Source organism: Neodiprion virginianus, chromosome 1 (assembly GCF_021901495.1).
Source record: "Neodiprion virginianus isolate iyNeoVirg1 chromosome 1, iyNeoVirg1.1, whole genome shotgun sequence".
In the NCBI taxonomy this organism is placed as follows: Eukaryota; Metazoa; Arthropoda; class Insecta; order Hymenoptera; family Diprionidae; genus Neodiprion; species Neodiprion virginianus.
In genome coordinates, this window is record NC_060877.1 from 5,037,065 (window position 1) to 5,050,807 (window position 13,743).

General features: G+C 37.8%; 2 protein-coding genes across 3 annotated transcripts; both read left to right on the forward strand.

Moving 5' to 3' along the window:
• The first annotated feature begins 600 nt into the window (after positions 1 to 600).
• On the forward strand, positions 601 to 10,353 carry LOC124299061 (uncharacterized). Of its 2 annotated transcripts, none has more exons than XM_046751945.1 (2): positions 601 to 3,748; positions 4,615 to 10,353. In XM_046751945.1, the coding sequence occupies exons 1-2, from the start codon at positions 1,271 to 1,273 to the stop codon at positions 6,262 to 6,264; spliced, it is 4,128 nt and encodes a 1,375-aa protein (XP_046607901.1). In that variant the 5' UTR covers positions 601 to 1,270; the 3' UTR covers positions 6,265 to 10,353. The 2 variants fall into 2 exon arrangements, with proteins under 2 accessions (XP_046607901.1, XP_046607893.1); XM_046751937.1 differs by having other exon boundaries at positions 602 to 3,748; positions 4,612 to 10,353.
• Positions 10,354 to 11,138: 785 nt separating this feature from the next.
• LOC124302486 (cleavage and polyadenylation specificity factor 73) lies at positions 11,139 to 13,739 on the forward strand. The gene has a single exon (XM_046758718.1). It carries the CDS (start codon positions 11,613 to 11,615, stop codon positions 13,671 to 13,673), a length of 2,061 nt encoding a protein of 686 aa, XP_046614674.1. The 5' UTR covers positions 11,139 to 11,612; the 3' UTR covers positions 13,674 to 13,739.
• The last annotated feature ends 4 nt before the right edge of the window (positions 13,740 to 13,743 follow it).

Here is a 13,743-nt window from a genome sequence, read left to right on the forward strand (position 1 = left end):
ACAACATGTATATAATATACGTAATACGTACACATACCTATGTACGTATGTCATATGTATGCACCACTGAACACATATTTATCATTCGACGTGCAGGCCGTATCCGCATGATATAGATTAATTAATCTGGTTGTTTTATACCGCTAATAGAAGGTTTAAAAATATTTTTCATCCGTTTGTACGTAGAGTTTGATTGTAAGCACGAGAGATTTTATAGTTTTCCTCGACGAATTACTGGATCCGCAATGTCGAGTAATGGATATTAGCGCGTGAAAGTACATTTAATGCACTAAAGAGTACATCGTCATGTGTAGAGTGTGGGGATGAAAACATTTTGCAAAATATTTAAAACTGTATTTGAGATTGTAGTATAAATTAAGTTATGAATCTTAAATATTAATATAGAATTTTTTGCTTCTAACTAGAAATATGATTTAAAAAATCTCAAATAGTAACGAAATATGTGCGCATCCGCAGGTAGGATAGATAAAATATTTAAATTTTTGCGAAACAGCTAAAAATACATATAACAAAGGTCGGGAGTAGAACAGGTGTTTGAATGTTTTGATACAGATGGCAGCGGATAGTAGTATCTGGGTGGCGCTCAGCTCGTGGAATAATTTCTTGTCGCTCTCATTCCTCGTTGGAATATTGCTCGTGCTGTTATCTGTTGTGTTTTTGGGCTGTAACTGTACGAAAAACATGTCCCTTTGATAATAAATGGTTGAAAAAAGCTCAAGGTGTAGACATGGAAAAATCGGTTCGTGTTTAACCGTGTAGTAATAGTGACGATTGGATGAAAGGCAGGTGTAATTTAACGGGTGGATGGTAGGCTCGTGAATTAATAGGATATCGATTTGCCCGCACAAGTGCTGTGCTGGCTGTAACGCACACGACCGAGCAACTAGGCAGCCATGGACGTCGATATTTTTGGGGCACAGTCCGTACGGACATTGAAATATGACCATTTAACATCGTCAAAGGCCTGATAAAAGGCAATATGTTGGTAATCAGGGTCGCGAGTATAGCGAAGTAGTATTAAATAAAGAATAACGCGAGGGCGAAACTCTCGTACAACGGTGGTTCGTAGCTAGTGTTGTGTTTGTGTGTATTAATCGTCCGGTGCATCGCGTTTCGTTCCTTGTTCCCTCGGTTCCTTGTCCGTGATAAAGTTCATCGTACGCGAATTGCAACGTGAAATATATATTGCTGAAAGGATATTGAAAAACGAAGAATTTAATCCAACGCAGTCTTTGTCAAAACCCATACAATGGAGCTTGGAAGTAGCATGAGTTCAGGGGCAGTCGCCTGTCCCGTTTGCACTTTGTATTTACGTGAAGGTATAAGCTTGCAAAAGCATTTGGATACTCACCCCAAGGAACAGGTAATCGAAGCTCTGATCAAGGCGAGCACGTCGCCAGCGCAGCAGCCTCAGTTGAACCTTTCTCAACCGGCACAAAATCCCATCCATTCACCACCGAATCCTGTGGCTTCTCAGTCGCCGTACCCTGTAGGGCCAGTATTTGAATGTCCTCCGGTAGCCCCGATGATGTCACCTCAATTTGCCTCCTTCAGTTATCAACAGTTTGTTAACAACGGGACAATGATGATACCACAGTACGCAATGGCGCCGCAAGCCAATCAGATGATGCAAATGCTCTACAATCCCTACGGTATGTATCAACAGCAACAGATACCAGCGGTTCAGATGATCGCTCCTATATCGAATGTACCAACAACGTCGAGAAGCAGACCTATGGTCTCTGTGGCTAGTGACAGTGGCGCCAGGAACATCATTCCACCTTTAAATAGTGCCGAACTTGAACCAAAGCAAATTTTACCCGAAATTGAAGCAGAACAGGTTTTACCTGATGTTGAAATGTCGGTAGGTTCAATGCCGTTGTCCAGGGAACCAACGGTAAGCACAAATCAGCGGGAAGGTGAGGATCAAAGTGATCGGAATCAGGCACAACAAGGGCGGCACGATTCAATCCCTCCTCATCAGGATGGCAGTAGTCGAATTGAGTATGGAAATATTGTGCAGAATTCAGCAATGAGCAATAGTACAGTCGAGGATGACGGCGATAAGGGAGAAAGCGTACTACCTGACATAGAGGATACGGAATCGACCAGTCCTACACAACAAGTTCCCATACAGCACGAACACACGCAAACTCAGAACAGTGAGGAATTTACTCAGAACTTTGAAGGGGATTCTGAAAAGGAACGTAACAGTCGATTAGCTATTATTGAGATTGATTTAGATGCAGAAGATAATAAATTAGATAATGAAGAACAGAATTTGACGGAACATCGTGAGAACATGGTCGTTTCAGTTGAAGAAAGTATGCCTGTTGCGAGAGTCAAGGGATCGAATGAACAACCTGAAGTGGAACAATTGGAGCGTTTGTTGATAACCATAATGGATACTGAATTCAACGTTGATTCGTTAAAGAGTAAAAATGAGAAGATTGAGGATGAGGAAAGAAATGAAAAAAGCTGTGACCAGGAAGTTATTGTAGGTGATAGAGAAACTAGCGTGATACAAGAAGTAGCGGCAACTTCCAACATAGGCGGATCGAGAAGTTGCGTAAAGATACCGGAGGCTGATCGGATTCGAGAATCCTTTGCTCTTAACAAAGACAATGATGACCGTCATACATCAGTTCAAACGGATGTGATTGAAACTTGTGCTCAAGAGGCTAGTACCCACTTTGCGTATAGTTACAAAAATAGCATATCTGCTCCTGCTTCGCCGGCTACTCAGAAGAGCTCTTATCGGCTTAGAACTTATTCGACCCGTTCGGAAATGGGATCGAATGAAAACCTAAGTTCTTACCCTGTTGGTTTTGAGGCAACAACGCTACTGGATGAGGAGGACAATGAAGTGGATGAAAAACGAGAGTTCAGAGATAACTTTGATGAAGAAGACATGGAGATTGATGAAATTACCAGCCCTCATACTCCATTTACAAAACATAATGAAAATGTTGAGTGCGTCAGGTCTCACACACCATTGTCAACTTTAAGCGGAATCTCTGGCCTTAGAGTAAGAACCGATCTCAGCAAACCTTGTTCGCCAGCTTCGACACATTCCTTTCAACATCTTGACACAAATAGCCTTTGTCCAGAAGATGATGCTGAAGAGATGATAGACCCTGCAACCGAAAAAGATCCTATAGATTGTATGCAACTTCAGAGGGAAGTGGAACTAATGGAAAACTTGAAGAATATTTCACAGAAATTGCAGCCAAATCACGTCTACCATCAATCTGTGATAACTGAAAATCTCGCCACCTTCGCTATTGAACATCACTCTCAGAAATCCATGACTATCCACGATCGTTACACGGAGATAAATCGTAACAATACTGATAATCTTTTAGACTTATCTGAACCATCGGAACCAACGACAAGTACAGATTCGAAAAACTTCCAACCCGACAAGTCTATTCTTCACAAACCAACTGCAGAATTGTTGAATATCAATGAAGATGCACATCCAGGACCTATGAACGTACTCGAATTTGATGGACTTCAAATTCTGGTCCCTAGCACATTTATTAGTGAATCTTCCCAAAAAGCGGTCAGTGCAACAAGTCGACAATCTATGGTAAGCAGCGAGGGTGGGGTGGAGGCAGATGAGGAAATCAAGAGCGTTAACATGAGGGCGGATGAAATCATGCCTCCAAGGGGAGAATTATCGGAACAAGAAAGCAATGGATGCCATGAACCTTCAGCATGGCAGGTAAGAGGAGATCGGACCTTGAAGGGATAATGCTTTTATTATGTAGTGTGGGAGATGAGGATATTTTCATCTTAAATGTAGTTCATTATCGATTAGATTAATTACCCATATCTGCCAAATGATTAACAGGTAGTAGGTATTTGTAAGAATTTGATTGTAAAAATTTCCGATTTATAATATGACAAAGATTTGATTCTATTTAAATTTCAATAATTATTGATAAAGTAATTTAAAGATGAATAATCAATAATTTTCGTTGCTGTAACAACTTTCCTATTTCGACAGTAACTAATCAAAAAAACAGTTGTGTCCTATAGGTAGATGTATAAAGGTTTTTTCAAATAATTTTTAATTTGTTCGGCCCAGACCACAACTGCTATAATTGCAAAAATAGATACATCCTTTTGCATGAAATTAATAAAATAGTACTGATTTATTCAATGTTACTTCTGGGTTTGTGTTTTAAAGAGATTTCACTCACATCACTTAATGAGAAGTAAGTTCTTACTTGAAATTTATTTTTGCCAGAAAAATTAATTTTTTTTTTTCGGGTGTATTGATATATGTTTTCCAAATCTAATTTCTCTTTTGACAGTTTTTTATGTTGAGGAAATTATAGCCTGTATATTCATTTTACATTTCTTACTACAATTCCGATCAAAGTCATGTAGCTTATACTCAGTAATGCACCTTTGTTTTCTGTTTTTTAATTTTATATCTTGAAAACAGGTTTCTCAAGATATTTATTTCTCCAGATATTGTCAAGCAATTAAATGTTGCGTTGATATAATTTCCTAGCAAAGCTGTACACATCATTTTGTGTTTAAGCTGTTGAAAATTCATTGTAAATTTCTTTTTGCCAGCAGTTGTACATGGGTCAGGAATCGTCACGGATGTCGACGTCATACGATTTAATGGCACGTGAGAGTTGGGAGGAATCTGAGGGATCAGATAACGAGATTGGAGGCCCTCTTTTAGACAGTCGTTCATTGGCAACTCATTTCACTTCCAGTCTGTTTCTGGACCGTGATAGAAAAACTCCTACAAAGCGATCTTTCAAGTGTCCGCATTGTTCGGATGTTTTTGACTGTCCGAAAGAACGTAGAGTGCATACAGGGACTGTACATAAAGAAGCAGGACCTAGCAGCAGCAGAGATCCCATGGAGGAACCTGAAGTTAAAGACATAAAATTACTAGACGGACGAATGAATGTGTTCGACGATCTCTTTGTTCCAGGGCTGCATGTGCAGCAACCTCTTCTTCATCAGCTTCAACCAGCCCACCATACTCCGGATCTGACAAAGTTGGAAGTTGATAGGAAGATTGAAAACTTGATTGTTCCAACATCTATTGAAATCTCTTGTTCGATTTGTGGGCAAATGTTTAATAGCGAAAAATCATTGCAAATACATCATAGAAGGGTACATGTTTCCGAGAGTAATAAGCGTGTGCGGGAGAGCGCTAAGTGTCAAACATGCAACGAAGAATTTCCATCGGTTGTTTTGTTTAATACACACTTGAAGATTCATCCCTTGGAATGTGGTCAATGCGGTAAATATTTCTATAGAAAACAAAACTTCAAACTACATATGAAACGACACCTTGGAATAAAGCCTTTCCCTTGCACTGTCTGTGACAAAGCATTTCTGACTAAACAAAAGCTGGATGAACATACCAACGGTCACACCGGTAACGCTCCTGTCAAGTGTAACTTGTGTAACGAAACTTTCAGACGTTATTCGAACTTAACTCAACACAAAAACCGGCATCATTTAAATATAAAAAAAAAACTAAAGGACTATATTTGTCACTGTGGTGAAGTGTTTCACACAAAGAAAAAATTGGCTTGGCATAAAGAAACGCATGACGAAAAACCGAAGGCATGCACTTACTGTAATGAGAGATTCATTCACATGGCCAGTTTAACGCGACATATGCGGAGAGCTCATAATCGTAGATTTGTTCCTGATGCTCAAAGGGAAAATGAAAATGTCGAATGTCCTATCTGTAAATGTATTTATTTACGCTCATCCTTGGCGGTGCACATGCGAGTTCATAATGGAGAAAGACCTTACGAATGCCAAGTTTGTTCTAAGGCGTTCAGCACAAAATGGAACCTACAACTGCACAAATGGACCCATGCTGCGCGCAGTACAAAACCTTTCAAATGTAACCAATGTAGCGCCGCCTTTTATCGTCACAGCGATTATACAGCTCACATGAACTCTCACCGTAATGTACGACCTTATACATGTAACTACTGTGGAGCACAATTTATCCGGAAATATAATTGCCTACGACACGTCAAGGAACATGAAGAGAACAAATCGTACACGTGCGATATTTGCAACAAAACTTTCCATCGATCTTACTACCTTAAAGAACATTTGCGAGTCCATTCCGGCGCCAGACCATACACGTGTCATATCTGTGGTAAATCTAGTAGTACCAAGTCAAATCATAATAAACATGTGAGAATTCACCATGCAAGGGAACCTGTAAATACCGAAAACTAAAGGACCCAAGGTCCACCTTTGGAACAGCATTATGCTGTGTCGAATGGTCTAAAGTACTGGGTCTATATTATTTATTTAAAGTTTGGGTCACTATACGCCTCGTTTCTAGAGAATTAATTATATTGTTGCACATTCAAGGCAAGGTGAATCAAACATTCGCCAGAAATTAAGCGCTGAGCTCTCATCGGAATTAGAGATTTATTTCTTCGAAACTCGGAATATTAGATCAAATGATTCTTGATATAACAGCATGCTCAAATATGATCGCCCTGCTTAAAAAATATTTAAAACAAGTTTTATCAAGAATATTATTTGCTTATTTTACAATTATAATCTAGTAGTAATCTGTATTTATAAATTTTAACAACTATTCTCCGCTCCAAGCATGGAATTATCAAAGTTTATTTTTAATCAAATTATCAGCCACCAATCATTTTTACTCTACTCAATCAAACGTCTGCCAGTCCTATTGCGTGATTAATTTTCAATTCCACTAGTTTGAGAAATCTGAAAGCATACAATGCACTTTCAAATATTCGAATTTTAATACCATGTCTAGTAGATACTATTAGTTATTATTTTTAGCCATGAAATAACCTGGGGTAAAACGAAATCGGCAGTGTGATAGAAAAAGAAATTTAATCAAATATAATGAAGTGTTAAATATTATTTATTCAAGGAATTGACCAATTTTTGTGAGTTGCTTTAGAGTGGTCACGAATGGTTCAACTTTGATAATGTCATGCTCTGCAAAAAGATATATCTGCTGTGATAATTCCATACCTTGAAATGTGGCCCTCTTTGACCGAAATTGAAATATCAATGTTGAATCACATACTTAAAACTTGGCTATGTAGTATTAGAGTGTCAGGTAAGGCTCTTTGACACAGGCCACTCTGAGCGACTCACAAACAGAGGTGGAAGAATAGAGGGAAATTGATTGTGATGGTAATCTTTTGAGTCACGATAGAGTGAAAACTCAAAGATATGCATACTAATATTTCATTAAATGAATCTGCATTATACAGTAATTTTTCCTGTATAATATATACTTACTTGTACTATCCAACCTTTAATGCATTATTCTGTTGTAAATTTATTTTTTGTTTTATTTTATGTTGAGCATGATTGACGTCTCATGAGATTTAATATGTTACTTTTTATTTTGAAAAACTTGCACCGCAAGCTAGAAAAAACTAGTAAGCCAGGGCGAATGACTGTGATACGCTTCATACTTTTATTTCAATGTGTCTGGTGCACCCAGACGAAAATTGTTAGTTGAATTTTAAGAATAAGGATAACCTTGAAAAAATTTTTCATCGTCCGTAAAAGTTGGTGAAATGCATTATCAGAGATTTTGGGATTCTTTATATCGCTGTGACAATTTTCTTTCCTTGCACGATAGCTTTATGCCTTGGAATCGGTAGATTGGATAAAAATGCGTCCCTAGTACTAAAATCAATGTTTATGAAATTTGATCAAATTTGCAATAAATTTGAAAATTGAATATGATACTTAGATAGGACAGGATGTTTTGTTACTGCGTTATGATCCGACAATCTAGTTTTGTAGGTCCAGTGACTTAAGACCCTAACTACTTAAAATAATAAATATTTGTTAACAAAAGTTAACTACCTATTACCTGTGTCTCAGAGACTCAAGTAGACCTCTGACAAATAGAGGGCTACACAGTGAAACACGTTTGCCAACTAATAGTAATTAATTATTACGTAAATCTAATTAACCGAATAATATTACATAATTATCAAAACTCTTTGATGTGTCAATCGTTGTAAGTGGTTTTTTTACAAGGAACTATTTTACATAAAGAGTGCATATTGCAAGTTTGCGCGTCGGTGTCCAGTGTACTAAGTGTGAAAGGCCTGTATTGAGTTGCGTATGATCTTACATAAAGGGTCTATTATTTACTATTATTAAGATTGAATTAATATTAACTATTACATTTAATAGTTATAAATCTTAGTTGTTATTCTTCTATATTTATATATTTTGCAATCATTAAGGTGATTTTTATTGGTAGTTTTTTTAATACCAAGACTGATCGATGTTGGTGCTCCATATTACTCCTAAATATCAGCGGTTCTTCTTCATTAAATCGAAAGTTACTTCACCCCACGTAGATTTCAGTCAGTTGAAAATCAAAGCAAATCTAGATTTTTTTACGATACTGCTTCGCATCAGACTATTGATTGAAGTCAGTGATTCGTTCAATGTCCAAACTAGTAGTTAAGTTTTATATTTTAAAGAATGAATAACGAGAAATGGTTTAAGTGCGTCATTTTGATCTCTATTAAAGATAAGAATTAATTTCTCAAGGTGCATCTGACCTAGAATGATTGGCGTTTGCACTAACGATAACAAGCAATCTACTACAAATAGTTGAAAAATTCACAGGAGTAATATGGAGGTAATTTCCGTACTGCCTGGGTTATATGTTGACTGTACTTTTGAAGATGAGTCTTCTTAGCGTGATTGGTGTAATTAAATTACATAAAATAAGCCCCATGTCATTACAGAGCTTCAACCAAGCACTTGCAATAATTCTTCTCAATTACTATGACAATTGGTCGAGATTTTTAGTAAACACGTCAATAAATATATCTGTTCAAAATAGAAGAGAGAGAATATTTTAATAAATATAATTGGTTGCATCTCGGTTATACCTTGGTTTGTAAATGATGTCCTGGATTTTAATCAAGCTTATTTTTGAAGGGGTCTGTATATCTGCAATCCCCGTATTTTAACAATAATTAAGACAAGCGTGTATGTATATTTGATCTTTATTGTATAATTTATACATCATGGCACCATGGCCAGAGTTTTTACACAACCCACCTAGAGCCAACATCGTAGTCATCCAAATGTGCAATTGTGTAGCTAAGCAGCATGCGCGTTAGATTAGACGCAGTACTGTATATAATGTAAATATGTACATCAATTATATTTTATAATAGGGCCAATCAATCACCCGGCAATTGAATATTGTATGAAACTTGATTCATGCTATACGAAGATACAGATAGGATAATTATTATCATTAAACAATTAATAAATCAACATGTGTACACCTTAATAAAAGTTATGTATTGAGGTACGTTTCTTTGTAAATAAGTTTCTTCTAACGTTGATCTATTCATATATAGTGTTTGATCACCAGGTTTTCATATCCTGAAAATATCAAGGATGAACATCAAACTATTCAATAAATTGAAACATTCTGCAAATTATCCCGAATGACGGTAAAAATAGTACAAGTATATATATTTTACATTTTATAAACGATTTCATTAAGTATAATACATGTTATTCTTATATCTGTTTCATCTCGGAACAGATATTTTTGCATTTAAATGCGCTGTCAGATTCAAATTTGAACGTATTTTCCGGCCTCGCCACTATAGCGCTCAGATCACAGGCGGCCATCTTGTGAAAATTGTGGAACAATTGCTGGCCCCTCGATTACCGACAGAAGACAGAAGGGAATGTGCGTCGAGAAGTCGGGCGCGTCAGAACATCCGCTCTGTAGTTCGCGTCGGTTCGCATCGCGATGCAGTCATCGTATACATTCGGCGCGATTGTTTTGTATATAATTATACTGTGCTCAGTGCTATAATTCATTTGTAAATGTTCTATTTATCTAACAACTTGCTCGTGTTAAGCGAAAGTAAATTATTTCTCAATAAATAAAAGTGTGATGTAAAGGTGCGTAGTTGACCAGTAATGAATCAGTACGACGAAATATAATTTTTCAAGTGCTAAACATTTGCCGATCGCAGTTTGTTTTATGCAGCTTCTTGGAAAAAAAAAACGACACGTTATTTGCTCTGTAAAGTCTTCGTCGACATCTTTGTACCTTTTCTATTATTATACTTCGATATTTATGTATCGGATTTTATGTTAACTGTAACATTAACTTATTAATTACGTACTATATCCGTAATCATCTAACTGCGATCAGTGATTAAAGTTCGATTTGAAATGATACGAACCTATGTTTACCCGGACGCATTCATGAATATCACGAGTTACTTATTTCAATGTTTTGTTGCTTTTGTATCCGGCTGATTCGCCTAAGTGAAACTCATATGAAAGATTTCCACTTATTGTTAAGGTGAGAAATCTTACTGTTATTTTTCATGCGTCAGTTTTTAGACGTTTATAAAATTGCTATTGTCAGTTATTCGAATTATCTTTCGGCTACGGGAAGTAAACTGATTTTCAGTCATCATTTTAATAATTATGTACGGAGATCCACGATAATGTAAGTGTTTGTGGTTCAAGCGATCGGAGTATATGGAAGTGAACTTTTAGCATCGCACAGGCGATAACCGAATGGATGTACTCTATGGGTCAGCCAAAGTAAGTCTAGCACACAATTTATTATTTACAATTTTCTGGCTTACGACTCTAAATGACAGACCATGCATGCACAAATATTGTTGCGATGATTTTGTGTTGCCTTAACACCGCGTTTATATCGTCCATTTAGAAGAGATCAAATTTCGAATGGCTGTGAAAAAAAAAAAAATACAGACATGTATATATAAGTATACATATCATCCATAGAGATATATCGTCACCCGATACTCTACTTCATTGTCGATAGTAATCAAAATGGAAATAGCTTAATTAATGAAACCATAGACTTATATATAAAATAGACTGAGCATTAGGTCAGAGCGAGTGTCCCCTGAACCTCGATTCCCTCGTTTTTGGTGCTATCCTTGTCTTACATCAGCAGTTGATACTGCCATCTCTTTCTAGCGATCTCGGGGTGGGGATATGTAGGATGGCATACCTGCAACTGCCCCTCACTTGCCTTTCTCTTCCCCTCTAAGCGCTTGGCTCGGAAAACCCCATAAGAAAGAAAGAGACAGCATCAACAACGATAGGCGTTCCAGGGGTCGAGGGAAATGGCCGGGGTGTTCAGTCTACCTTATAGGTATATAAGCCTATGAATGAAGCTTCGTGTTTATGTTATTGTGCCTTGTGTATGCCTACGGGTGTCACTGCGATGAGCAAATTTGAACGCATTCATTCAATTGTTTCGTGCAAAACGTGAATCACGCAGATTTCTTGCGTTGCCGGTACCTAGTTTGCAAACTGTTTTAATTTCGCGATACACCGGACTGCTAGTTGGACTCGGACATGTCCATACCTTTAAACTTCAACGATACAAATCGATATAGCACGATATTTCGATGAATAATGATATCGAAGGAGATATACTAGGTTGAGAGTTGTTCCTACAGGTTCCTACACGTGAAGTCTGTTATTGATTAACAAGTGTATATTCGTACGTGCCTTGGGATAACACAACCTAAAAAATGTCATCTAAACGGAAGCCGGACACCCAAGTACCGGCAGAAGAAAGCGATTTACTTTCGATTCGGCCGCTTGGTGCCGGACAAGAAGTTGGAAGATCTTGCATTATGCTGGAATTCAAAGGAAAAAAGATAATGCTGGACTGTGGAATACATCCAGGTCTCTCCGGCATGGATGCTCTTCCATTCGTTGACTTGGTAGAAGCCGATGAAATCGACCTGCTTCTGATATCTCATTTTCACCTCGATCACTGTGGAGCCTTACCTTGGTTTTTGCAAAAAACTAGTTTTAAGGGACGTTGTTTCATGACTCACGCGACAAAAGCTATATATCGCTGGTTATTGTCCGATTACATCAAAGTCAGTAACATTGCCACGGAGCAAATGTTGTATACCGAGTCTGACCTAGAAACTAGTATGGATAAAATAGAGACGATAAATTTCCACGAGGAAAAAGATGTCTTCGGTATTAAATTTTGGGCATATAATGCTGGTCACGTTCTTGGCGCTGCTATGTTCATGATCGAAATTGCTGGTGTTAAAATACTGTACACAGGTGATTTTAGTCGGCAAGAAGATAGGCATTTGATGGCTGCCGAAATACCAAACATTCATCCTGACGTTTTGATAACTGAATCCACCTACGGAACTCACATTCATGAGAAGCGGGAAGATCGAGAAGGAAGATTTACTAATTTGGTACACGAAATTGTGAACAGAGGCGGAAGATGCTTGATTCCTGTATTTGCCCTGGGACGAGCACAAGAGCTACTGCTAATCCTGGATGAATACTGGAGCCAACACCCCGAGTTGCATGAAATTCCCATTTATTATGCTTCGTCTTTGGCCAAAAAATGTATGGCAGTTTATCAAACTTACGTTAACGCGATGAACGACAAAATACGGAGACAGATAGCAATTAACAACCCTTTTGTATTCAAGCACATTTCAAACTTGAAAGGGATCGATCATTTCGAAGACATAGGACCTTGTGTTGTTATGGCATCTCCTGGTATGATGCAGAGTGGCTTGTCCAGAGAATTATTTGAGTCTTGGTGCACTGATTCGAAGAATGGAGTAATAATCGCCGGTTACTGCGTAGAGGGTACTCTGGCCAAAACAATCCTCTCCGAACCCGAAGAAATTACAACCATGTCTGGTCAAAAATTGCCTTTGAAAATGTCAGTGGATTACATATCATTCTCAGCCCATACCGACTATCAACAGACGTCAGAGTTTATTAGGATTTTGAAACCACCACATGTTGTATTGGTTCATGGGGAACAAAATGAAATGGGCAGGTTAAAAGCTGCTCTACAAAGGGAATACGAGGACGATCCACACACCATAATGGAGATACACAATCCTAGGAATACAGTGGCAGTAGAGCTGTATTTTCGTGGTGAAAAAACAGCAAAAGTTATGGGAACTTTAGCTATGGAAACTCCAAAACCTGGACAGAAGTTATCAGGTGTTCTGGTGAAAAGAAACTTCAATTACCACGTACTGGCGCCTTGCGATTTATCGAAGTATACCGATATGAGCATGAGCCAGGTGGTTCAAAGACAAAGCGTACATTTTTCTACATCGTTACCGGTATTGAAACATTTGCTAACGCAGATTGCTGGAAGCATAGAAAATATCGATGATAAAAAGATGAGAGTATTCAAAAATGTTGATGTTATTGTAGAAGGAAAAGTTGTCACAATGGAATGGATAGCGACTCCTGTAAACGACATGTATGCAGATTCAGTTTTGACTGCAATATTGCAAGCTGAAATGATGGAACAACCGCCGAAAACACTCCCTGCACCAACGAAAATGGACCGAATGCATTTCAAGGAGTGTCTGATAGAAATGCTTCAAGAAATGTTTGGTGAAGATTCGGTACCCAAAATTTTCAAAGGCGAAAAACTGTATGTTACAGTTGATGGTAAAAAGGCTCACATAGATTTGTTAAATTTAGAAGTAACAAGCACGGAGGATGAAACCTTTCAACAAATAGTCCAGACTGCCGTTTCCAAGTTACATCAGTCATTGGCTCCGCCATGCGATACTTTATAAATTTTTACATTTACAACCTTGTAAATCTAATTCATTAAATATTCCATATCGGATCGATATTTTCAACATG

Bases quoted from the DNA above. Each gene is read 5' to 3' on its own strand.
- LOC124299061 (XM_046751937.1), top strand. From the start codon at position 1,271: ATGGAGCTTGGAAGTAGCATGAGTTCAGGGGCAGTCGCCTGTCCCGTT. The intron at 3,749-4,611 runs GTAAGAGGAGAT...TCTTTTTGCCAG, and splicing joins ATGAACCTTCAGCATGGCAG to CAGTTGTACATGGGTCAGGA.
- LOC124302486 (XM_046758718.1), top strand. From the start codon at position 11,613: ATGTCATCTAAACGGAAGCCGGACACCCAAGTACCGGCAGAAGAAAGC.